Consider the following 25,249-nt stretch of genomic DNA (forward strand, 5'->3'; position numbering starts at 1 on the left):
AGGAAGAAGGACAAAGAGCGACCGTGTGGCCGGTTAGCTCAGTTGGTTAGAGCGTGGTGCTAATAACGCCAAGGTCGCGGGTTCGATCCCCGTACGGGCCATGTGGTATTCTCATTTTAAATGTACAGAGTCTGCAATTAAACAAACAAAACAAAAACAAAAACCCCAAAACCAAACAAAAAACAAAAACGAGCAAACAAAATAACAAGCCTGAAAGAGAAGAGAAGCTCGAATTTACATCTATTCTTCTAGAACTGCCATCTAAGGCATACACCCTCAAGGTCATCATCTCCTTTGACAGACCCTATAACTGCAGTCTGTCTGTGGTTTAGTGTCCTGGGACATGCATGTGGAACCCAGAACCCAGGAGGAAACCAGCCTGGAAGCAGAGTGAAAAAGAGCAGTTTCCACCATTGCACATCCGGTGTCCATCGCCCAGCCACACAGTCTCCCCAGATGGGTTTCCACCTCTGCACCCACTTGCTTCCTGCAGAGCTGTGTGGAGCAGGAGATGGCTAGGCAAGGCCTCCCAGGGCAACCCCGGTCCTTGGCTCTGCCTCTTCCTTTGCTCCCTCTCCTTCCTTCTCACACTTGACTCTAGAGATACTGGACCAAGGAATGTCTCTCAGAACACCAAGCCTTTCACTCATGACTGTCCAGCTGCTTCCTGAGGCCCAGACCATCCTCTGGGAGAAATCTGCCCTGACAGTTTTCTGAGGTGGAGTTCTGTCCCTCTAGAGCTCCTACAGAGCCAGGCACTGCTTTGACATGAATGCAGGTGTCCTGGTGTCCTGGTGGTCTTCCTCATTGTAGTATAAAAGGCAAATATCGAGATGATTGTAATGCAATTTTTAAAAAACATCAAACATTAGTCTGTTCCTTCAAACAGTATAAAACATTTTACAAGGAATTCTAATGTTTTAATCACCCCTCCCCACCCTATAAAAACTTTTATGACAAAAAAATTCTACTTTCTGACCGCCCCTAACACACTCTATACAACTTTTTGTTATGAAAGAAAATAAAAAAAGAGCCCTGGTTCATTCCAGGAGTTGATGGTCTGGCAGTAGGGTGGGGGATGAGCCCTTCCCCCTCCTTCTACCCTGCCCCCCTTCCCCTTTTCTTCTTTTGAACTAATTCTTAGCCAACTGGGAAAGACTGTGAGGTCGGACCCCAGTCGATGGGAAAAGACAGTACTACTGCATTAGGGTTAGGATAAATGCTTGCCATATGCCATATGTGGTTGTCTCTCCCTCTCTCTGTTGTGAGTAGTGCAGCCTTCTGAGCACTTGCCTTACCGAGATGCTTTAACTGGAGTGGTGGCGGTCTCTGCCTTTGTGACCCTGAACATACTTGTAACACAGTGTTAAAACTCTACACAGTAAATCTGATGAGTGTGCAGACAGAAAGAAGTGTGTCTTTGGGCTCACAAGTAGGAGGCAGGCTTTCCCTAAACAGTGTCTTTAGGGCAGATAAGCAGTAAATGGCAATCCACTTCTCTGAGTGTCCCTGAGGCTCAAAGTGGCCCTAAATGCTCCAGAACTGTGATGGCGGTGGAGGGCAGAGCATGGCCAATACATACAGTCAGGGAAATCCGCTGAGTGATGGGAATTCCCACTCCTGTAGTCGATAAGAGTGAGCCCTCTCCATACCAGAGCATCAAAGGGACCGCTGTAGAGATTCTCAGAAGCTGAGTGATCAGAGCAAGTTATAATGGATGTTTCTAGAAGTACTGTTTATGGAATCTTAGCTTTCTGCTGACACATGCAGAAGAAAAGCAGTCAGGGCCTTCTGTAGTGGAATTTCAGTTTGCAGGCCGCAGTAACCATCCAGGGAAGGCAGCTTGGCGGTCAGCTCATACTCCAGTCCTGACCTGAGGATCTCAAGACAGAACCATGTATTAATGTATAGTGTCTATCTAGCATCTATATATCTGCCTATGTATCTATGATCTATCTATCTATCTATCTATCTATCTATCTATCTATCTATCTATCTATCATCATCTAGTCTATCTAAAGCATCTATCAATCTCTTTACCTTACTGTGGAGGGAAATACTTCTGGAGTGAATCTCCTGTTTTGCGTCCTTGGATGTCTGAGTGTCTAGCATTGATGGATTGTTTAGCTTGTCAATTTTGTTTTTAAAAAGGCAGGGGAAAACATCGCTGTTTCGAACCGGGGACTTCTCGCGTGTGAGGCGAGCGTGATAACCACTACACTACGGAAACACCTTCTGAAGGGTGGGGGCTCTGGTTTTACATCCAAGACAGACATTGTGCTCCTGCGAAGGTGCCACGCACACCGTGCACATACACATTGACTGAGAGAACAGCCAACAGCAAAGCCAAACCGCAGACGAAACCCAGGAAGAGTAAGAGGCCAGAAGGTGGTCCAGGGACAGATTGAGATGCGCCCTGGGCGGCGCTGCCTGGAGAGCGCGGGGAGGAAGAGGCGGCGCAGATGCGGGAATTCCCGCCTAAGACCCACGGCGCAGTGCAGGAGAATCGCACGTGGAAAACACACGAGGGGAGGAGGACGGGAACACGACGCCCGAGACGCCCTGAAAGAACCCGGTAGGAGCGGCAGGTGCTTCACGACTGGTTGCGACGTTTGAGGAAAAGGTTGTCAGTTTCCACAGAGCCTAGAAATGGGAAGCCGGGCCTAGTGGGAAGGGGAGCCACGCCCCGAGATGCCGAAGGTGGAGCTTGGTCCCCGCGGGGCTCCAGAGCAGAGCAGGGGAGGAGATGGAGCAGGAGGAGAGTCCAGAGAGGCGGCGAGGTCCTCCCTGTGCGGACGCAGTGCGGAGGTTTGAGGGGAAATCTCCACCTGTTGGCGCAGAAGGGATTGTGATTCGGTGTGTGGAAGACTCAGCTGAGTCGTTTATACGCACGTGTGAAATGAACCAGACAGTGGGCGGGTGAGCTGGAGCAGAGCAAAAGGCAGGAGATGCATCCCCACAGAACCTCTGGTTCATTAAGTAAAAGTCCGCAAGAAGTTCCCAACCAGGTTCAAGGCCAAGGACGGAAGCTGGAGGATGTGGGCGTCGATCCCACTACCTCTCGCATGCTAAGCGAGCGCTCTACCACTTGAGCTAATCCCCCTTCCTACCACAGTTGAGCTCCTTTATTGACTGTGCAGTCGGTACTGGTCCACACCGTTATCTGCTGCGTCCAGGGTCCAGGGTGCACTGACTGTCAAGATCCGAAAGGCAGAGCCCAGTGTCCCCTCATCTCCTTTTCCTCAAAAGCCCCAGGGCAGAGCTCAAAGGGATTTCTCTGCAAGACGAAGAGAAAGGGAGCCAGAAGAAAGTGGGCGCTGGCAAACTTTGGTGTCACCAAATTCCATGAGGCAGGAGCATGGGCAGGGCTGCACTTGCTCGACATAGGGGGAATTGTCTTTGTTGTGGCCTACACGCTGAAAGAGGGTGGTGGTGCTCAAGGGAGACCGAGGATTAGAAACAAAACCAAAAGGATCACTGTTTCCGCCCGGTTTCGAACCGGGGACCTCTCGCGTGTTAGGCGAGCGTGATGACCACTACACTACGGAAACAGCCATGAAAAATGCTCTCTCCTTGATTGTGAATATTCATTCTGGTCTTGTCTGGCACGCATGATGCCTATACATGCCTATACATATCGTGGACCTGTTAATCAAGGTAATCAAGGCAATAAAGGTCCCACAGCATCCCCCACCCTTGGTGACCCCCGCACTACTCTCCAGTTTCATTCTGAGATTCCACATTTTAAGTAAAACGCGGGTTTCACGTTTCTGTGGCCGTTTTACCTCTCTCAGCCCCGTGTCCTCAGCTTCATGCCAGTTGTTGCAAGTGCGGGGACTCTGTACACTGCAAATAGCGATCCGTGTGTCTACTGCTTCTTCATCCTGTGCTTAATTCTGAATCCTGTTTATTGGGAGTAATTCTGCTGAGCCGAGGCTCTACTACGCTGATCCATTACTGTGGCTATGTGCCCAGTAGTGCTAAAGCTCTGTGGCTCTATTTTTTATTTCTATAGGATTTGCCATACTAATTTACATAGAGGGGGAGAGCATCCTCTCCCCCCAACACCTCAACACCCACTCTGTTCTCTCATTGAGTTCGGCCTTCTGAGGGGAATGAGGTGAGCCTCATTGTGGCTTTGATTTGCATTTCCCTGGTGACAGCTTATATTGGCTACATTTTCACAGACCTGGTTCCAATCCTCTACCCATTCCATCAGGTTTTTCCTGGCTATGGAGCTGTTTGTGATTCTTAGGTTTTTGGACCCCGAAGGCCGCCTCCTCACTGTGCTGACTATCTCCACCGGGTAGAAGCCTGTGGCTTCCAGCGACCTCTGTGTTTGTCTTTGCTTTTGTAGCTGGTCCTTCTGATACGCATCAGAACTCACAGCCAGACTGACCACAGCACGTTCTCCTGCATCTTGTAGCAAGTGTATGCTTTCAGGTCTCACACTGAAGTCTTTAATCCTCTTGCTATTTGCATGTGTGTGAGTAATGGACCCAATTGCATTCTTGTGCATGTATATATCTAGTGAGTTATCACTTTCTTTTTCTAGTCTGTCCTAGTATTTTTTTCCTTCAGAGATTTTTTGGTTTTGTTTTTTCTTTTTGCTTTGTGTTTAAAGCATTTACTTATTTTAGGTATGTGTGCATGCCTGAGTGTATGTATGTAGACCACTTGTGTGCATTGTCCATGGATGCCAGAAGGGGGCATCGGATGCTAGGAAATGAATCCTCATCCTCTGGAAGAGCAGTAACTGTTCTTAAATACTGGGCAATCTCTCCAACCCATTTTGGTTTTGGTTTATGAGACAAAGTTTCACCTTGTAGCTGAGGCCGGCATGGAACTCACTACATAGCCCATGTTGAACTCCACTCAGTTCTGGTCAGCCTCCTGAGTCCTGTGGGATTGCAGGCATGAGCCACCCCACCCAGCTGTGTCTTAAATTGAATATGGGTACTTAGATTCATTTCTGGACTCTGTCCCATTTTGTTGGTCTACATGTGTCTTTTTTTTGCCCTCATTTTAATTTTGAGTATCTTGCCTGCATGTATATAAAAGTACCTGTGTCATGCAATGCTGGCATCAGATATCCTGGAACTGGAGTCATGAATGATCATTAGCCATCATGTGGGTTCTGGGAAAATCTGCGAGAGAAGCCAGTGCTCTTAACCACTGAGCCATCTCTCTAGCCCCCTCACAATGTTTTTAATACCAGTACCATACTCTCTAGATTACTATAGCTTTGTGATGTATGTATTTTTAGCTGATAGTATGATGAAATTGCTTTCATTATCTGGAGTCTTTGGTTGTTTCCATGATTTCTCTTGTCAGTATTCTGTTTTTCAGCATGCAGCCCTTTCACCTGATTATTTCTTTTCTTTTTGTAGCTATTATAGTGAATTTTCTGTCTTTTTGTCATCGTAAGTAGATTCTTTTCTGTACTATTGTAAATGGACCTTTCTGTCTTCTCTCTTTGTAGCTATTGTACGTGAATTTTTATGTCTTTTTGTGGCTACTGTAAATGGATTTTTTTTTTTGTCTTTTTGAGACAGGGTCTCCTTGTAGCCCCAGCTGTCCTGGAACTCACTGTGTAGACCAGGCTGGCCTCGAACTCACAGAGATCCGCCTGCCTCTGCCTCCCTATTACTGGGATTAAAGGCTGCGCCACCACGCCCAGCTTGTAAATGGAATTTTTAAAAATCCTTTTCGCATACCTTGTTCTAACATGCTAGCATGTCCTAGAAATGCTAGGACAAGGGGCTGATGCTGCAGCTAACTTAATCTGTTGGTTCTGCAATGTTTGGGGGTCCTCATTCCATACTTGGAGTTGACATTCAACCAGCGTGCACTTGAACTGTCTAAACACAAATATTTGTGTGCTGGTCTCCTGTGTCTGTTACGAATTCTTTTGTTGAGGAGACCAAGAACCTGGTCAGAAAGGGAGCTGGCCTCCCTCATTGGCTTCCCCTATTCCACCATACAGATCTGCATTCCAAGAACTAGGGAGACTGAGGCAGGAGGAGCTGAAGTTTGAGATCAGTCTGGGCTTCACAGTGAGACCCTGTCCAAAAATAAATGGAACCACAAAAATAAGAAAATAATGATCTCAATTGGCTTTATTTCCAATTTAAGGACAATTAGCACATTGTTCTATAAAACAGAATTAGTTTTTTGGCATGGAGAATTGGGGCACATTCAAGGCCAGCTTGGTCTACACTGCCAGTTCCTAGGACAATTTGGAATACTGCATTACATTAATCTAAAAAAAAAAAGAAGAAATGAAAAGTTAAAATAAGAAGGGTACATGTTTCCCTGAGCTTTTAAGTTGAATGCAACAACCTTGCTTGCTTTTCAATTAGGATATTGGTGGAGCTTTAACTTCCAAATCTGAAAGTTCTAGTGTGGGTATTCAAGATGGATTCATTTGTGTGTGTGCAAACTTAGTTCATCAAGAAGGAAATGATGTCAATAGAGACATCCAGAAATGTACATTTCCACAGTTCTCTCACAAACAGGTTTAAGGATGCAACCAGAGGTTTGTTCACTTTTCAGGAGAATCAAAATTATTTCCTTCTCGCCAGGCATAGTGGTGCACAACTTTAATCCCAGCACTCGGGAGGCAAGAGCAGGCAGATCTCTGTGAGACTAAGGCCATCCTGGTCTATATAGTGAGTTCCAGTCCAGCTGGGGCTGCAGGAAGACCCTATCTCAAAAACAAACAAAAATCCATCATAAAACTGAGGTGAGGCTAGGAAGGGGGTGAGGCTAGACCACAGGGCTATGTACAGTGGAGGTGAGGTGGGGAAGGGGGGTCAGAAACAGAGGGCTTGGAGAATTGGGGTCACTTGTCACCTTTGCTAAACATGACAGTCTAAGAAGGAGTAATGTCATCTTTAGCCAGCCTCTAAGGTACAAAGACGAGAGGCATGAAGCAGGTCTGGGGACAGAACAGTGGGTCTAAAGCAGGGTGCAGGGTAACAGGGGAGGCTGCATTTTATTACGGGTTATCACCACTCAGTAGGTGACACCTAGTTTCCCTCTGCAATTTCAGGCTGAAGAGCGGATTGATCTGGTATCTCCCAAGAAATGGGGAAGTAACTTCAGGACTGTCAACATCCAGGGAATGTTCAGAGGTCCTGCTGTTCAGATGGTCCATTGTCAACAGGTGAGGCAGTGACTGCCTATGAGACATCCCAAGATGGAGCGAGGTGTAATTGTAACAGGAGGTCTGGTGCTGAGCCTCTGAAAGCAGAAGAGAGCGTCAATGCACATGAACAGATGCTCTGACCCTCCTCAGGCCACAAGAGAATTATTAAAAGATGCTAGTGGGCTGCCTGAGTGGTGTCACTGACCTCTGGATTTCGACCCAGGAGCATGTCTCCTCTTCCAAGCTTTTAAAGAAAACGTGAGCTATGCTGTTCTACAAGGCCACAAAGCAGCCAGAAGAGAGCAGACCCTCCTTGCAGACCTGAGCTTTGGTCTCCCTTCCTGGGCTAGGTGCACCTCAGTGATCTTCTTAAGACAAGGCATGTGTACCTCTTTAAGGACAAGTCCCAAGAGTCCATGACCCAACTCCTACTGTGGGAGTCCAGAAGGCAGGCCTAGAATGAGCATGGAGCACAGTAGGGTGGAGACCCACAGTAATTGACAGGTAGGTCAAGTGCGGCTTGTTCCCCCAGCTGATCCCACTTCAGCCCGCAGTGACTGGACAGAAACTCACTACAGCAGCCTCTTCCCTCAGGAGGCTCTCATCCCTCAGGAGGCTCTCATCCCTCAGGAGGCTCTCTTCCCTCAGGAGGCTCTCTTCCCTCAGGAGGCTCTCATCCCTCAGGAGGCTCTCATCTCTCAGGAGCACCCATTGTGTGCGGGCTGCCTTCCCTCTTAAGCCTCTCTGATGGGTATGACGCTACTGCAGCTTGTTTCCACATGAACGTGAACAGAGAAAATCTAGGGAGACCAGCTGCTGGTTTTGTGTTCGTTATTGGGGGTACCGTTAAAACAAAGCCAAGAGTTCTTAAATGAACTTTTCATGCAAAATAGGGGGGACAGTCTATTGGTAGACTTGAGCCAGATTCTTCTTTTCCCTTGTAAACCTTTCTAGACCCTCTCACCTTTCCCACCCACCAAAGTCTCAGTTTGCAGTGATCTAATACAGGCTATAATGGCGTTTGACGAGGAATTTCTCAGAAATAAGCTAAAGATTTTCTTTTTATCAGTAGATTACACATACTAGAACACAAGTCTTTTCAGAAAACGGGGAAGCTTAAAAGTTAGGATTGATGCCAGGGCCATGTTCATGCTGGGTAAGTACTCTCCCCAAAGCTGTATCCAAAGCCCAGCCTGAAGTCCTCTGGTCCAGAGCCAGGCACACCGTCCACTGCACCACCAGCCCTCCTTATGTGGTTCTCTCCTGAAGTATCATCAGCTGAACTGGTCTTTATGAGGTTCCTAAACTTTCATATGATCAACCTTCTCCATGTGTTCATACCCACTGGCCTCCCTCCCATTCATCTGCCCTTCCCTGGCCCCCAGCTTCCCAGCTGAGAGAACACAGACCTCCTTTTTAAAACCTTTTTCATTTACTTATTGGGGAAGGGGCCACTGCATGTGTGGAAGTCAGAGAACCGTGGGACTTGATTCTCTCCTTCCACCATGTGGTTTCCAGGGACCAAAATCACATCAACAGGCTTGGTAGCAGGTGCCTTTACCTGAGGCTGAGTCTTGCTGGCCCTCAACCATCAATCTTGGAGCCTCAGTTCAATTTTCTGACAACTTCGACCCCTTAACCTCACTAGGAGGAAACTGGAATGAGCATATTTGAAGATTTTTAGAGTTTTAATATCCAGAAAAGAAACCAGGACTCAGACTTGTGTGAACAAATGGAATAACTGAATCGGTGTGGTGGCACCTGCCTGGTATCTGACCATAGGAGGCTGAGGGGGGAATGCTGTGAGTTAGACCATCCTGGGTTAGACAGGGAAGTCCAAGTCAAACAGGGCTGCACAGACCCTATCTCAAAATCAGTAAATAAGCAACAGAAAACACCCTGATCTGCTAGTCATTCTCTCTGGATCAGTTTGTGTTCCTTCCTGCCCTGTGGCAGAGGGCTCGCTACAGTTGTGATGTTCCTCACACTGCCGCAAGCTGCTGCTTGTTCGGCCGTCTCCCGTTCCACTGGACGTCCCTCAGGGCAGCGCTCTCACATCTGCAGCCAACCATATTAAACATCTGCATGAGTGATGGACAAGTAACAAATGTCTGCAGCATCAGGGCTCACTTGTGGCAAAGGTGGCTCACAGGAGAGCTGTCCTATACTATCCCCAGCCAGACGTTCATATGGAAGAGCAGTGGCCACCTTGGACGGGGTGGCGTTCTGATTCTTGAATAGGCTTTTAGTTCCTCTGTGTGGCTGTGCTGCTGCCTGATACAGAATTTCATTTCTGATTTTAGGATTCCCCCCATTTTTTATTGAAATGGCTGTTATATCTTTGGGGGCAGAGTTGGGGCTGGGTGTGTCAGTTAATGACGATGCTGACAGTCAGCGGGGCCAGCTCCAGCTGGTAGAGAAGCAGTTCTCCCAGGTGAAGGCAGCACCCAGTACACCAATGGAGAGGAAAGCTTGCTGGCACAGACAGAAAGGCCTTTCCCACCACCCGTGCCACCGGTGTGAACTTCTCATGAAGCCAGTAGTCAGAAGCAGTTAGGGTACGGGGCTTACAGGATTTGTGAAAGAGCCCACAGACCAGGCCCTAGGAAGCTGTCAGCAATAGCTCCAAGTGTTAAAACCAGGAAATGGAGATCCTGAGGAACAGCAGACAGACCTCTCCCCCTTGCAGCTCTGCAAGCCAAGGCCATGTTCTGTAGTGTAATTCCCTCACACTGTGAGGTCTGTACCGCGCTCCTCATCTGCCTTGAGGACACCCAGGAGTGATGACTCAAACTGTCTTCAGAGCTGTCACGGGTCCACCTCCTCCACAGCTAGGATATAGAGGTTGGAAATAAAATCACTTTCCTGCTGGAAAGGAGGAATGCTGTACCCCACTTCTCCAGACCTAAAGTAAAATGAGAGTGCCCTCTCTCACACGGCACACCAGGCCAGTTAGGTTTCCAGACAACCACACAGAAGTTAATCCACAGCTGTGTGGCATATTGAGAATCAGCAGTGATGGGAACCAAAGTCCTGGTGCACCACACACAACCACCTAAGTCAGGTCATCTAAGTGTGGCTGTGACACCCACCCCACAGATGCTGTGAGACATAAACAAGCTAGCTCCCTCACCTCTGATGTCCAAGGCAGGCAGTCACAGTGCCCAGACCTTAAGGCACTTGACAGCGGGCTCCACCTTCCTCCGCAGGGCAAGGCAGGAGCCCTAAATTCCAACTTTAGAAATCAGTTTTCTGTGAATTGAAATCTCATCGTCCCCAGGCTTGTTAAAGCATCAACAGTAATAGCTGGCATTTTCTTCTCCCTTTTGGTTTGGGTATTTAGTGTGCATGTGGGGTCAGAGGACAACTTGCAGGAGTCAGCTCTCTCCTTTCACTATGTGGGTCCTGGGGACAGAACTCAGGGTGGCAAACACTTATACCAGCAGAGCCATCTCACCAGCCCCACAGCTGCTGTTTTCAATGTTTTACTATCACGCTCTGTTCATTCTCTGTGTAACCACAGATTGATCAATGTCTTCTTAGTTTTCACTCTCTGCTCTTACTATTGTTCATGGAGACTTGTGGAGAGAGTGGGTTTAGAAACAGACCCAAGTAAAGATCTTAACTCTGCCTTTTTTTCTATGTGAGCTCCAGCCAGCAGCACTCCAGCCATGCCATTGTTACTCTGTAACAAGGTAGCACTGTCCAAGTTGGTTGTGCAATTAAAAGTCACAAGTAAAGTGCAGGACAGATATTTAGCTTTTCATAAAACAAAGTCATTGATAACAGCATCTTACTTCTTCCCACAGTAACTCAAAGATTTGCTGAATGTTTATTTACCAAACAAATGGAGAACCCTTAGAAGTCAAATGAAGTTCGATCTCATTCTTTGTACCATTTACCAGAGCAACAGACAGTAAGTGTCCATGAATCGGCAGGAGTGTCACTCCAGAACAGTGCTCACGCGCCACGGAAGCAGAGCAGCTACCTTTGCAGAAGTCAGCATGGCCTCAGCATTGCTCTAATCTTGAAGGAGAATGCACTTGACCTTGTGAGGGGTGGGGGGTGGGGGGTGTGACTGGAAAGGCAGATAGAAGGATCCATGAAGAGCTAATGCACAGGTAGAAACTCATTTTTTCAACAACTGGTAGTGAATTTCTTGTCTCTCCCACCACACGCTTACGTACAAATGACATATGCCAAACAGTGCAACACTTTAGAAGACAGGGTTCATGCTACTTATAAACATCTTTTCAAGGTAACGAATTTATACTGCAGACAAAAGGAAGACTAAATACATTTTGGGATGGTGAAGCTGGGCTTGGTGGCAATGGCCTGTAATCCCAGCTACTTGGGAGACTGAATCAGGAGGATTGCAAGGCCAAGGCTTGCCAGGCCTACAGAGGGAGTCTGAGGCCAGCCTGAGCAACTTAGTGAAGCCTATATCAACATAAAGAGACAAGTGCTGGGTCACTAGTTGAGTAGCACATGTGGTCTGGAATCCAACCCAATGACTTCCATCTAGAAACTGAAAGCATATAAAAGTAATTCTTTTATTTTCTATAAATATATTCAGAAGCTCTTAACCCAGTCCGAATCCACTAAACCAACAACTCTCCATTTCTTCTAAGTACAAAGGATGTTGTTGCTGTCCTGATCAATGCCGATCATTCTAAAAGGTGCGTGGACTAGCGGTCCTCACTTGGGAAAGTAAGGCCGTTCCTGGAGCCAGAGAATAGGATTACCAGGAAAAGAGGCCAGTGACCAAGAAAAACAAGATCCAACCAGCAACTGTGGTAGCACTGTAAGGTCCTCAGCCAGGCACTGCGGGATTTGGTCCACTGCAGTAGAGGCTGCCCACACAACTTCCATTTCTGGACTTTCACCAGACTCTTGGTCTGAGGAACACAGGAAACATCTGAGCAATTAGTTACACTCTGCAGGAGATAAACCAGAACACAGCAGGGCTAGTAGGTACATGGGGCTTCCTCTTCCATCAGGAGTCCCTGCCCAGCTACGGTTCCTCTTTGCCCTCTGCAGGCGGTGGGGCGCCAAAGATCCTGGCAAGAAGCCCTCGGTTGGAGCGGGCCTGGTCCTGTGCAGTCGCCAGGCGGGCTCGTTCCCGCCCTCCTGGCCGTGCTGCCTTCCGGGCCCTCAGCTCCTGCTCAGTGGGGCGCTGAGCAAATGCCCAGGAGCCTTTCGGGCGGGCAGGATCCCCATCAGTAGCAAGGAAGCGTTGTCCCCGGTCTACACTTCGAAGATAGAAGTCAGTCTCTCGCTTTGCCTGGGCGACCTCTGCTCTTAGGCGCTGCCGGCGCACCTGGCGCTCAAAGGCAAGGTGTTCGCTGAGGTGGGACCAAGTAAAGCGATGCAAATACTGTGGGCAGGAAAATAAAAACAGGTCAGGATACGGAAGAGCAAAAGAGTGAAGAAACTGGGAGCTGAAGAGAACCATTTCAACTCATGGGGATGGAGGGCACGGAAGTGTGGCAGAAAAGGCTAAGTCCTCACCTTGAGGTTCCACAGATCATAACGGAAGGGGCTGCGCCTGCGGGCGCCCATAGGTGTGTTGTGTAGACTGGCCGCCACCCGCTTGGCTACGCGCTTGTCCCGGAACTCCACCCAGCCTTCAGTATAGTCCTTGCTGTATTTGGAGCCTTTCTTCCCTCCCGAGGCCGCTGCTGCTTTCTTCTTTTTGCGTTTGACAAACCGGTCTGCAAGCCAAAGAGATCATCCGGGTCAAGGAGGTCGAGGCAGCATCTCTGGGGCACACCTCGTCTGGCCACAATGGACACACCTGTCAGCCGAGGGGCCACCTTACAGTCGCTGGTGAAGAGAAAACCCTGTGTAGGGTGCAGCTTCTCCTCTAACGCACGCCTTTCTTCAAATGACAACTCCCTGGACACGACCCAAGATCCGCACCGGCCGCCACCCCCAGTTCGTCAGTGCGTGTAAAGAGGTGACAGAGGTCGGGAAGTCTAGCCAAGCATCGTTTCAGGGATAACTTAGCACCTAATGCACACTCGCTAACACCCCCCCCCATGCTCCCCTCCCCGCTCCGGAGGGAACAAGTAGGGAGCCCTCCGTAAGCCTCTACCAGGCCCCGCACTTACCCTCTGCCTGGAAGAACACGCGCCCCACTTCCCCGTAGGCGCTGAGCAGGTTGCGGACTTGCAGAGGCCGGAAGCGCGGCGGGACGTGGCCCAGGTACACGATTCCCGGTACCACCCTCTTCTTGCTGCTGCGGGCCACGTCCCCCGCGTCCCCCGGGTCCCCAGGATCCTCCGCGTCCTCGGGCTCCTCCGCGTCTCCCGGCTCCGCACTCCACTCTGTAGCTGCTCGCGCGTCTCCCTCCATCGCCGCCTCCGACTCCAAGGCTTCCACGATGGCGGATGAGTGCTGCACGACAGCCGTAAAGCTGCCGGCGTCGGATGACGCACATCCTGTGCGCCGGTCTGCGGTGAGGGGCGTGGCCAGGGCTCTGATGAGCGACTGGAAGAGCGAGGGGGGCGGAATGGGGGGGCGCCTTTAATAACATTGTAATTGAGTGTGAATATTTAAATTTAGGCGCTGTTTGGCCTCGGTGGGCTAATTTCTGTTACGCTTTGATGGAATCAGACGAGCGCTCCGCTCGCGCAGCCGCACAACAGCCGCCAGGGGGCGCCATCCCCACGCCGCCGGGTTACCTGCTCGCGAACCCCACCGGCCAGTTCTCGCGTGGTCAGAGCGGCGCACCGAGCCCTGGGGCCCGACGTCACATCCACCCATCAGCGAGCACACTCGAAGGACAGAGCAGGCGAGCCTCCGTAGAGGGTCCAGCCTTGGCTGTCTGAGCTCTAGTGGGCGGGTTTCCTAGCTCACTGTAGACCTCCTGGACTCTTCTGAAGGGGAGGCTGACGTCAGAGGGCCACAGAGAATGACGTCATGGAGCTGGGGTGGGGGCGCGAGGGAATCTTGTGGTAGCCACACCCTGTGCGCTTGGAATAACTAATGTGCAGGCCACTGTCAGCTGGACGAAGGAGAGTTGCAGTCCAGACTGGGCTACTTGAGAACCGTTAATGAGGGTGCAAAGTCATGGTGTGGTGTGGATTCAGATGACATTGATTACTGCAGCTTATGACCTCTTCAAAAGGTAACTCCTTCGAGCCGGATTCGAACCAGCGACCTAAGGATGACCACGACAAACACCTACAGTCCTCCGCTCTACCAACTGAGCTATCGAAGGGAGTTAGAGAGATACAACCCTTGGGATTCATTAAATCACCCAGAAGTTTGTTTTGTCCCACTCCAGTTTATTTGAAAAACACAACTACAGGGAAGTGATTTAAGGAACTAGAAAAGTCTAGGATTGACCTCATTAGTAAAACTACAAGTGTTATTGTAGTCTATCAAGAGGTGCTTGTTAGGCAAGGAAGGCAGCATACCTAAAAAGTGGAGTAAGTTTGAGCTGTGAGGGTTATTGGCCCCACTACAGTGGTGTAAGAGAACATGGGCCACTGAGTTCAACACAAAGGCCTCTCAAGTTTTGTGTCTAGTGCATTTGTGCCTATCCTTGGTTTTCCTCACTCTTCGGAAAGAACAAGCCGTGTTTCCCTTGTGAACTCTGCTTTAGGATGAGTCTTGAACCCTGTGGTCTATCTACGCTATCACTATCACTTTTGTTCACTTTGATAGAGACGAGGCGCTCAGTAGACTGGTCAGCACAGCAGGGCCTATAGATGTTGAGCAAGAGATAGCTCACGGTAGGCAGTGAGAGAAAGGGGCCCATGGCGACCATTACTAGTTGCCCACATGTTACACTGGGAATGGATGTTGAGGGGTGCTGGTGCCAGCTGGCCTTAGACGAACAGCACCTGAAAGGGGGAGTAAGGATGAAAGAAAAACAAGAGACAAAAGATATTTGAGAGAACTGTCAGTAGAGCCTGCAGCCCCAGTTTATTTTAGCTCATTGTTTTTATACAGTAGAACATCAGAGATCGCCACCGTTGCTTAACTCAATTAGCTTCAACAGCTGTTTTCATTCCTCCTGACTTGGAAGAACAATTCGGTACTGGTATGCAAAATACAAACTCTTGAGTCAAGGTGAAAGGTTATAAAGTAAACAAGCCAGCCTGCCTAGCCATAGCTCAATGTACATAATGGCTGTGCTTATACTAATAGCTCGCAACAGAGGGGAAACTGGAATGAAGGGGTTAAAACAGTGCCGCCAGGAGTACTGGGGGCCAGATGCTGCAACTGGGTATCAGACAGTCAAGTGGCTTGGTAACCGAAACCTCGAAGAAGCAACGCTGTGACGTCAGGAGGCTGACTGGCTTCCAGTCCTTTCCCCTTGGGGAAACATGCTCGGCACAGTTGCCCCATATATTCTTGTTTTCAGTACGTTGTCTAATGCAGCCAGTTGTAATAGACTAAGCTGCCCCAAGGATGGCTTTTAACAAGCTTGTCCCCTTACTGGAAAGAGACCCTGCCACAAAGAAGTAACTCCGACCACCGCCGTGAGGTGGTCAAGGTCCTTAATTAAGCCACTCAGAGATGGATAGCGGGCCTCAGCCATCCCTAACTGTGTAGTCAACACATGAACAGTGCAAGATGATCCGGCCGGTTCCGGTCGCCTAAACACCAGCTATTTCATAAATCAGTAGAGAACCCGCTCTGCGTCCCTTTGATAGCTCAGTTGGTAGACCGGAGAACTGTAGGTCTCTGTTTCCGGCCAACCTTAGGTTGCTGGTTTGAGTCCAGCTCGAAAAATAAGTGTTTTGACGGTAATTGTTAACCCGAAACTAATGTAGTTCATGTGCATGTAGTATACTTAGTTCTTGTGCATGTTTTATGCTTAGCATAAAGCCACAATCGCGTGCGAGCGAGTCTTGCGTGCTTTTTTGAAATTGTGAAACTCGTACCTGAAAGCTCCCCCCCACCACCCCCCACCCGGGGATTATCTCACCTGGAGTCCCTCGACCGCGTCTCGCTGTCCAGTGACAAATCCAGGGTTTCCTCCCTCCTCCACTGAGTGACACCCCCCCCACCCCCCGCCCCAGACCACAGACCACAGGCAGCGTGGGCCGAGTTAACGGCGCCCCTGACCTGTGCAGAGCCCCGGGCGCCCGGCTCCAAGGCCGCCTTCTCACTACGTGAGGGTGTCTGCGCCACGGCCTGTGGCCCGCGCTCTATAGGCACTTCCCTGGAGGATTCCGAGTCCCTTTCAAGCACACCCCAAGCAAACGTCGCTCCCCACACCCCACACAGCCAGCCAGAGTCAGCCCCTCTGCACCGCGAGCGCACGCAGCCCAGATGCGTTCTGCGCCTCCTCCCGGCTGGGGATGGAGACCCGGCATGGGGACGCGGGAGGGGAACAGGGGTGGAGACGTCTGTCAGGAAGGGGACGCCGTGGGACCCGCGGCGCATCCCGCCCCGGCGCTGTGGCGGGAGGATGGAGGCCGCGCCTCTGTGTCTCCGCCCCGCTCTGTTTGTGCTGCTATGCTCGCTCGGTGACTTTCCGGTGCTCCCCCGCGGTCCCTGCTCCTTCTGGCCTCCCTCAGACCCCGCCTCTCCCTGCAGCTCTGCTCCTGGCAGAACTCTGGACCTTGGCGGCCACCTCGCGCTGCGGGAGTTGCCGCCTCCAGCCATCAGTTTGTCCAGCACCTGTGACTACAGACCCCGGTGAAGAAAACCTCTCGTGGGCTCCCCGCTGGGGCGCAGAAACAGACACCCCAAACCACAATGCAAGGGGAGAGCGGCTAGCCAGTCGCCAAACGCACTAGTTGTCATGGGGAGGGGTCCTTTCTGTAGGATGAGGTCCAGAGCCGGGATGGAGGGGTCACCTAAGGGTCACAGCCCAAGAGGAGTCCCCAGAAGGCCAGGACTGGAGCGCTGGCCGGAACTCGCTCACTAGGATCGTTGCACCCAGTCAAGATTTCAGTGGAAAAGTAAACTTTGGATAAATTGTATGTGGGAAGGCAGCAAGTGCGGCCTAGAAACAGCAGCAGAGACCCGGCATCTGAGCAGGAGGCTGATCGGAAGGGAGGGGCTCCTGCCTTCCAAGCTGGAAGCTACTAACTCCTCGTTCCTTTGGAAACTAATTTCCTCTTGCAGCCAGCCCCAGTGAGTTCACCTCCACAAGCTCCGGGGCAGAGCAGGTATCAGGACGTCCGTGTGCGTGCTTCTTCTCCAGGAGAGAACTTTAATTTTAATGTGGTCTTTTATAGACGAACATCGGAAACATTTTCCGTAAATGTTATATGAGCCCTATTGCCAGAAACCGTTTAATAATTGCCAGCCATAGCATAAAAGAAAAACTTAACGATCCTTTCAAAAGAAAACATGTTTTTTCGCCTCAGCCCTGCCCTGGCCCCTCGCCCTACTCAGGCAACTTCCTTATCTCGCCTAACCACATGCCTTCTTAGAAAAACCCCCTCTGCCCTACTTTGGCAACCAGCCCTTAGTGGAAAATTCCATGAGAGCCTTTCTTCTTCTTCTATCCCCGCCTTCCACTCCCCCGCCCTAACCCTGCTATAAAAATATGCTGTGTGTGCTCAATAAACGGAGCTAACACTGTCTTGCTTCCTTTCTTCGTGTTCCTTGTTTGTTCATTTCTTCTAGGACCCTCACTCGTCGTCCCACGGTAGAGGTGTCCCGCGGTTCGGGACACCCTATGCCTTTTCTAAAGAATAAACCAAAATAAAAATTATGCATCATAAACTTCAAAATTGGTAAATACCATGAACCTGGGTGGCTTCCTGAGTTTCCCACCGGTCCTCAGGCATTCGGAAGCTGAGAGCCAGCCTGGGTGCTTGTTAGGCAACATGACAGCATGATTGGAAAATGGAATGATTAAATACTGTTTGAAGTGTGCGCCTCGTGTTTTATTTGTTGGCCCCACTACAGCGCTGCAAGGGAACATGGAGCACTCAGCAACTCAAGGCATGCCAAGGCCGCTCAAGTTCTGTGTCTAGCCCTGGTTTGCCTTACTCCTCCGCAGGGAGAATCAGTGTTTCCCCTGGTGGACTTCGGAATGGTAGGCGTCATTTTCACTGTTGATAAAGGAGAGGACAGGCCAGCACCCTGGGGAAAGTGCAGCCTCGGGGGTGGCGCTGTGTTGTCTCTGAAGCTCGCAACATCTTAACTTGTCCTTAAACACTTGCATTATGACTAGGCCAATCTTAGATTTTCTAGTTCCTTAAATCAAAGATTGGAGTGTGGGCAGAACAAACTTCTGGGTGATTTAATGAATCCCAAGGGTGGCGCTCTTAGCTCCCTTCGATAGCTCAGTTGGTAGAGCGGAGGACTGTAGGTGCTTGCTAGTGGTCATCCTTAGGTCGCTGGTTCGAATCCGGCTCGAAGGAATGAGTTAATTTTTGAAAAGGTCCTGAGCTGCATTCCAGGGTTTTTAAAGAATACAGTGATCAATGATCAATGTCATCTGAATCCACACCAACTCTAGAAATCAGAAGAGAAAAGCGATCCTAAGGAACCGAGCAAGTACTCAGCCAGCTCAGCTTCCAGTGACAGAAAAATGCCCCATCCCTAATCCCCATCCCAGGTCCCCATCCCCGTTCCCCATCCCCGGTCCCCATCTCCCCGTCTCCATCCCTGGTCTGCACCCCCAGCGTGGAGGAGGCGCAGGCAGGACCCGGTCCCCTCCAACCCATGCCTAACTGCACCCGCTGAGGCCTGGGCGAGAACGCATCTGGGCTGCGTGAGCACGCGGTGCAGAGGGGCTGACTCTGGCTGGCTGTGTGGGGTGTGGGGAGCGACGTTTGCTTGGGGTGTGCTTGAAAGGGACTCGGAATCCTCCAGGGAAGTGCCTATAGAGCGCGGGCCACAGGCCGTGGCGCAGACACCCTCACGTAGTGAGAAGGCGGCCATGGAGACGGGCGCCCTGGAGTTCCGGCGCCCCTGACCTCGCCCAGCGCTGGCTGTGGTGTAGTCTGGGGGTCACTAGGTGGAGGAGGGAGGAAACCCTGGAAAGGCCTAAAAACGTAGCAACACGTCTTAAGAATGCAACTTTAAGTTTGAACTGTACGTATTTATGTGCAAACGTTCCAATTTGGACTTCTAACCTTGGCCTGATCTGTTTTTGCGCATAAAAACGCATGTCCTCCGAGCCGGATTCGAACCAGCGACCTAAGGATGTCCATGGGACGGTGACTCCTCTACAGTCCTCCGCTCTACCAACTGAGCTACCGAAGGGCACGTGCGTCTCTCTTCTAATAATAGTACATATCCTGACTATCTCTATTTTCAGGTATTGAAAATTTTAAAAGTAAATTTCTCAGACACTAAAAATATTGTATATAATGATGTTGGTAGTTTCATGAGTTTACATATATATGAAGTTTTTACTATAGATGGAGTGAATGTCCCCAGTGCCCCCGGTGCTGTTCTGATAACTGTGCCTTTCTCTCTCAAAATCATCTGGGTTGGCTGAGAAAAGGATATGGTCACAGTAAGGACAGGGTAGTTGGAGAAGAGGATCCTGGGTTGTGCACAGCAAGGTCCAAAGCATTTCTGTACCCTGGGGATTCTTCCTCCTGAAAGTCGAAACGGTGAGTTAACAACTGTCAAAACTGCAGCATGGATTCTAAGGTATTTCTCATCTTCGCTCACCTCTGAAAACCGAGAGGTTGGAAATGCAACACCTAAACTAGTGTTGCTGGAAACCCAAGCTCCCAGATGAGACGGAAATTTCAGCAGACCAAGCACCTCCAGGTTAGTCTCCCTGGAGCCCAGGGGATGGATCTGGGAACCAAAGAGTGAATCAACTCCATCCGTACACTGGTCATAGAGTCCCCGGAAAGAGTTAAAAATAGAAGGAAAAATGAGTAAGTTAGGTCCCGCAGGGAGAAAGAACCCAAGCAGTGGTGGGAATCTGGCAAGGCTGGCCGGGAGATGAACCGTAGGTTTCCACACACAGTTTCAGCATCTGAGTTTTGAAATCTCCTCTGCAGGGAGCTTCTTCCCACAGAAAGCAGTCCACTGTTTGTCAGCTCTGACTGCAATCAATAAAGAGAGGAGTAGGCTTGCAGGGCAGTCTACGGGTCAGGGGAAGTCCTGGTGCACCAGGGCCCGGCACAGGCACAGCACAGGAGCCTGCAGTCAGGTCTTGGCCTCTGCTGTAGGTGTTTTTCTTTGTTTAGCTTTCTTTGTCCTTGTCCCTTCCTTTTGTGGATACATGGTTTTATACCTCTGACTGCCTGGTATTCACCAACTAGCCCAGGTTGGCCTCCCAACGCCTGGGATTAGAGCACACTACACCCGGCTCCAGAATCGCTTACTTAAATAATAAACCACTTCCCTTAAATATCTTTCTAGCAGCTGTAACCGCGCCTCACACCGGCACCCAGGTCCAGAATAAAAGAGCAAAGACTTGTGTTCTTGTTTGTTTCTTCATCGCTGTCACAAAATACTCTGACCACTACCAACTTGGGGAGGAAAGAGTTTATTTAAATCTTACATCTCTCGGGCCACAGTTCATCGGGGAGCCCAAGGTAGGAACTCAGGGCAGGAACCTGGAGGCAGGAGCTGGAGCACAGGCCATGGAGGAAGGGGCTGCTTACTGGCTTGCTCCCCTGGCCCCTGCTCAGCCCGCTTTCTTATGCAACACAGGCCCACCTGCCCGGGGTGGCACCACGCACAGTGGGCTGGGCCCTTCGACATCACTCATCAAGAAGATGCCCCTCAGACATGGCCACAGGCCAGTCCAATAGAGGCAATTCCCCAATTGAGGCTCCCTCAACCCAGGTGTGTCAAGTTGACACTAAAGCTATCCAGCACAACTTGTTTTGTCTTTTTGCAAAGACTGGGGCTCTAAGCCTGAAAACATAAATATATCCGTGGTGGCACGGGTGCCCGAAAGGCGGATCATGGTTCAAGGTCATCTGTGACAACATAGTGAAATTAAGGCCAGCGGGGGCTACATGAGCCCTGTCTCAAAACTATTCGCTTCTCTACTTTGGAAAAATAATTTTTACACCCCCGGAAATGATACAAACGCCCCCTCGTGGCCATGCCGCCCCTTGGATGGTGAAGAACTCCAGTCAAGGCGGACATTGGAGCGCTGCTGGTCTGTAGTGACAGGAGGGTCTGCTTCTGGGTCCGCTGCATCGGCTGGAATTCTAGGGTGTGAGGATGGGTGGGCCTCACTGCTGGGACCTGGTTCTCCCTCCTGGTCGAATGCTCCATGCCACCCGGCACCTGCTTAGTAGGAAGGATCCCAGCTCAGTCCTTGCCCAGTCCCCACGCAGCTGTGGCAGGGGTCCGCGCCCTGGCCCACCTTGCCCTTTCTCCCCTGCAGAACAGGAGGAGCTGCGGGTCAACTTGCGGGGGCAGAAGTCTCCCGGGGGCTGTTCCGTCACCACCGTCCACAATCCCACACTTCTAGCTATGTTTTGCTAAGGAGCCCCGGGTGACTAAGCAGCCCAGGCTGGCCTTAAAGTGCAGGCAATCCTCCTGCTTCAGTACCCTCCCCTCCCCACCCAGTTCTGGATAACTGGACACCACACCCAGCTATGCAATCACTTTCTCAAATACCATGGGTCTCCTGCGCTTCAGTTTCTATCAACTTGCTCCAATGTCATGGAATTTCAAGTTGTTTCTAAACAAACATTAGGCTCCTATGAAGTTTCCAAAGGATGGCGGCAGGCTTGAATTTGTCTAGACATCAAAAGGGGGAAGGCTGCGCACGAGCGCACCCGGTGGGGAATTAGCTCAAATGGTAGAGCGCTCGCTTAGCATGCGAGAGGTAGCGGGATCGATGCCCGCATTCTCCAGCTGTTTTGGGACCGCGGTACCGGAGACAGCTCCAGCCAGCGGGGCTGAGAGCGTGGAGACTGCACTCACTCACGTTTTGCACACTGAGCTTCTTGTTTTTGCCAAGGGAATCTGAAAACCCACACTTCCGCTAACGGCGCTACGATTACAAAGGCTTTCCCCGAGCTCCCTGCTTAGAACAGGCTCCAGCCCCTACCATCTTAGGAGACCTTTCAAAGAGCTGTCTAACTCACCGAGCGTTGCCCTCTGGGTTTATTGTATTTCATTTTATTTTTTCCTGTTCAGAAGATTTCAATGAGAGAGAGAGAGAGAGAGAGAGAGAGAGAGAGAGAGAGAGAGAGAGATTTAGTTTTATTTTTTTTTCTAATTTTTTTTTTTTTTGTGTGTTTTTTATATTTTTTTTTTTTTTTTTTTTTATAAGATGTAAAAGAGAGAGAGAGAGAGAGAGAGAGAGAGAGAGAGAGAGAGAGAGAGAGAGAATTTTTGACCTAGAGACATAGGACGGTACAAGAAATTTCCAGGCACAAAAGCCTACAACTTCTACACTTTATCTGAAATCTTTGCCTTTTACTTCGTTATTTGATCTAATGAATATATCTCTGTAGTTAAGTCTTCATGGGTTTCTGAAATCACATTTTTGACAGCAAGATTAAAATAAAGAGATCAAAAATAATAAAATAAAATAAATAAAATAAGATGACCGACACAAAATTAGCAAATAATTCCTGCTAACTGAGCTCTCTATCTTTTTATTTAAGATGTGGAAAGTTTCCCGAGTCTGCGCGCCGCTTTGCGCAAGGCGGTGCTGATATCTGAACCCTTCCAGTTTTCCGTACGTGCGTTGGAAGGCGAGCCCGTGATCGCGGTCTTTGGAGCTGACCCCGAATTGCGTTTGTCTTTCTGGCAGTGCGGTTTGTTTTTGAGGTAGAGGCTGGTTCTGTGGCTCAGGCTGGCCAAAGCCCCTGGGTGATCCTCCTGCCTCATCCACTACTGGGATTAGTCGCTTGAGTCACTATACCAACCTCGACTGGAGAAGGACGCAGAGACCCCGGGATTGCATCCTTGTCCAGGCGCGGTGGGGGGCTGCCCGGCCCTGGCCTGCACCAGTTCCAGCTGCCTACAACCCTCTTACCACCGAGAGGCGCGCGTGCCTCACAGATCCTTCTCCCGCGGGGTAGGCAGCAGGGCGCAGCCGCCGCTGGGGACTCGGGTCCGGAGGCCAGCCTCCGATCCGCACCATCAGAGATAGAGGAATCTCCGTAGGGGCATTGTAGGGTCTATGTGGACCGCGCCTTGTCGCGGGCATTAAAAATTGCTGCAGGGAACTTAGATTCAGCGCACGTGGAGAATGATTTTAAACAGATTCCAGCATCGTGCAAAAATGGTATGAACTCCTTCGAGCCGGATTCGAACCAGCGACCTAAGGATTCCTGCAAGCAGCCACTACAGTCCTCCGCTCTACCAACTGAGCTATCGAAGGAACCGCACGAACTACCTTTCCCGCTGGGGATGCCATCTCTGCGAGAGGCTAGAGGCGTCCAGCTTCTGTACGTGCCAATCACCTATTTTTTATTATAAAAAGCAGGCTGTTTGCTAATCATTTAACTTAGCCACTGACCTCCCAAAACCTTCATGAGTATCTGACTGGAACCAGTCTGAGTAAATTAAAGGTGAGGTTCTATGTCCTCCCCAAGGCCAGCTGACATCGTCCACTTCATGGAAACACATTTCCAAATCCTTGTTTGTTTTGCTTTGTGGGTTTTCTCTTCGTTTTTATTCTGTGGTTCTGTTCTGGTTTCACTCTGTAGCCCTGGCTGTTCTGGAACTCCCTATGTAGACCATGATGGCTTGGAACTCACAGAGATCTGCCTGCCTTGGCCTCCCGAGTGCTGGGATTAAAGGCATTGGGATTAAAGATACACATCACTACCCCAGGCTCTGAGATTGTTATTTTGTTAAGAACTTCTTCCAGAGAGGTGGAGAGCTCACCCCTGTATTTAACACGAGCAGTCCCGTAAAAAAGCTTGCGCTTTGACGTTCTGGGCCTTGTCCACAGATGCACACAGGTGTATGTGGGATGTTTTGGCTTTGTGTTTTCTGGTACATGGTTCTCAGGGACACACACACACACACACACACACACACACACACGGAAGTTCAAGGCATGTTTACAGAAGTGAGATTAAGGATAAAACCTAAAGTGAATAAGATTGTTTTCTCAAGACAGGCGCACTCAAGGCTAGTTTTTCAGAACAATCACAAAGGGTGGTTTTGTGATCAAAGGGTTAAAACATCCTCAGCTGGGCTAAGAGCTCTCAGTAAGGCGATGTATCACTGTGCCAAAATAATGACAAACCAGTGGCAGGCTCTCCTTTATAGTTTATAGTTTTCACTTATCAACATAAGTATTGATCAGGGGGCATCACAGAGAAAGAAAACATGACACAGCAACTACATAACAGATCCCGAAACTAGCCAGCTATACGCGATTAAAACATGCAAAGAACATTGCAAAAGAAATAATTACAAAGGAATAATTTTCCTCTTCAATTTAAATCTAAAACGAGCCCTTCTGAAAAGAATAAATTAATTAATGAGAGGGTATCACTTCTGTGCAAATCCTAGCATTTTCTACAGAAGCATAAAGAGAAGGGCAATGTCATTATGACTAAAAGAAGGCAGATTCATGATCCAAATGCTATTATTCTCCCCCCACCCCACCCATTAAGTAGCCCAGGCTTGCCTGCAACTCATATATCACAAGCTGTACATGAACTCACAGCAGTCCTTCTGCCTTACAAACACTGCTGTTGCAAGTGAGGCACCATACTTAGTAATACTTTCATTTTGAACACCCAGTACAGGAAGTATGTTGGGTGCCCATCCATGGTTTAGTTGCAGAATGGAAGACTGTTGGTCACTGGTTATGTCTTGCTCGAAGTACAGCCTTCTTAAGTTCTGTAAATGGGATCTTTGTAAAACTACGGCTCTTCTAGACTGAAACTACCAAGGAGTCATAGCAGTTCGGAAAAGACAGATACTAATAAAAATAGACCCATTAACTGATTTGAGAGATGCACTGGCCCCTTTAAAGGAGCAATGGAAAACAAATTTCAGTGTGGTGTAGGATAGTTACTCCTGAGTTAAATTCACTGTTTTTGTTGACTTATGAGTCTCAGTTTCATTGTGTACATGCCAGCAAGGCCTCTGACTCCAGAGAGTACACCCCAATAGTTGAGAATACGTGATTGCATTTGCCAAGTCAGAGATGCTTGCTGTCTACCTTACTGGGCAAAATCTGAACTGTTCTTGTTCTATAGAAGAGTTTAG

At 49.6% G+C, this 25,249-nt stretch overlaps 1 protein-coding gene and 9 non-coding genes across 10 annotated transcripts; 3 read left to right on the forward strand and 7 right to left on the reverse strand.

The window, feature by feature from the left end:
- Positions 1-27: 27 nt before the first annotated feature.
- Positions 28-101, forward strand: Trnai-aau. Its single transcript has one exon. It is a non-coding gene; the product is annotated as a tRNA-Ile (tRNA).
- Positions 102-3,030: 2,929 nt separating this feature from the next.
- On the reverse strand, positions 3,031-3,103 carry Trnaa-agc. Its single transcript has one exon. It is a non-coding gene; the product is annotated as a tRNA-Ala (tRNA).
- Positions 3,104-3,478: 375 nt separating this feature from the next.
- Trnav-aac lies at positions 3,479-3,551 on the reverse strand. The gene has a single exon. It is a non-coding gene; the product is annotated as a tRNA-Val (tRNA).
- A 7,412-nt stretch (positions 3,552-10,963) lies between these two features.
- Positions 10,964-13,817, reverse strand: Abt1 (activator of basal transcription 1). The gene is made up of 4 exons (XM_008831855.2): positions 13,753-13,817; positions 13,264-13,676; positions 12,662-12,864; positions 10,964-12,527 (listed from the first exon to the last, which is right to left on the reverse strand). The coding sequence occupies exons 1-4, from the start codon at positions 13,815-13,817 to the stop codon at positions 12,165-12,167; spliced, it is 1,044 nt and encodes a 347-aa protein (XP_008830077.2). The 3' UTR covers positions 10,964-12,164.
- Positions 13,818-14,287: 470 nt separating this feature from the next.
- Positions 14,288-14,375, reverse strand: Trnay-gua. Its single transcript is given in 2 exon segments — positions 14,288-14,323; positions 14,339-14,375. It is a non-coding gene; the product is annotated as a tRNA-Tyr (tRNA).
- Positions 14,376-17,206: 2,831 nt separating this feature from the next.
- LOC115070163 lies at positions 17,207-17,323 on the reverse strand. The gene has a single exon (XR_003849366.1). It is a non-coding gene; the product is annotated as a small nucleolar RNA SNORD22 (small nucleolar RNA).
- A 1,080-nt stretch (positions 17,324-18,403) lies between these two features.
- Trnay-gua lies at positions 18,404-18,492 on the forward strand. The gene is given in 2 exon segments: positions 18,404-18,440; positions 18,457-18,492. It is a non-coding gene; the product is annotated as a tRNA-Tyr (tRNA).
- A 753-nt stretch (positions 18,493-19,245) lies between these two features.
- On the reverse strand, positions 19,246-19,339 carry Trnay-gua. The gene is made up of 2 exons: positions 19,303-19,339; positions 19,246-19,281 (listed from the first exon to the last, which is right to left on the reverse strand). It is a non-coding gene; the product is annotated as a tRNA-Tyr (tRNA).
- Positions 19,340-21,845: 2,506 nt separating this feature from the next.
- On the forward strand, positions 21,846-21,918 carry Trnaa-agc. Its single transcript has one exon. It is a non-coding gene; the product is annotated as a tRNA-Ala (tRNA).
- Positions 21,919-23,311: 1,393 nt separating this feature from the next.
- Trnay-gua lies at positions 23,312-23,399 on the reverse strand. The gene is given in 2 exon segments: positions 23,312-23,347; positions 23,363-23,399. It is a non-coding gene; the product is annotated as a tRNA-Tyr (tRNA).
- Between the last annotated feature and the right edge of the window lie 1,850 nt (positions 23,400-25,249).

This window comes from Nannospalax galili, unplaced genomic scaffold, assembly GCF_000622305.1.
Source record: "Nannospalax galili isolate Female #2095 unplaced genomic scaffold, S.galili_v1.0 scaffold456, whole genome shotgun sequence".
Classification (NCBI taxonomy): domain Eukaryota; kingdom Metazoa; phylum Chordata; class Mammalia; order Rodentia; family Spalacidae; genus Nannospalax; species Nannospalax galili.

Coding starts and splice junctions, on each gene's coding strand:
- Abt1 (XM_008831855.2), bottom strand. CDS start 13,817: ATGGCGCCCCCTGGCGGCTGTTGTGCGGCTGCGCGAGCGGAGCGCTCG. Junction 13,677..13,752: donor TCGTCTGATTCCATCAAAGC/GTAACAGAAATT, acceptor ATGTTATTAAAG/GCGCCCCCCCATTCCGCCCC. Junction 12,528..12,661: donor ATGATCTGTGGAACCTCAAG/GTGAGGACTTAG, acceptor TCCTGCCCACAG/TATTTGCATCGCTTTACTTG.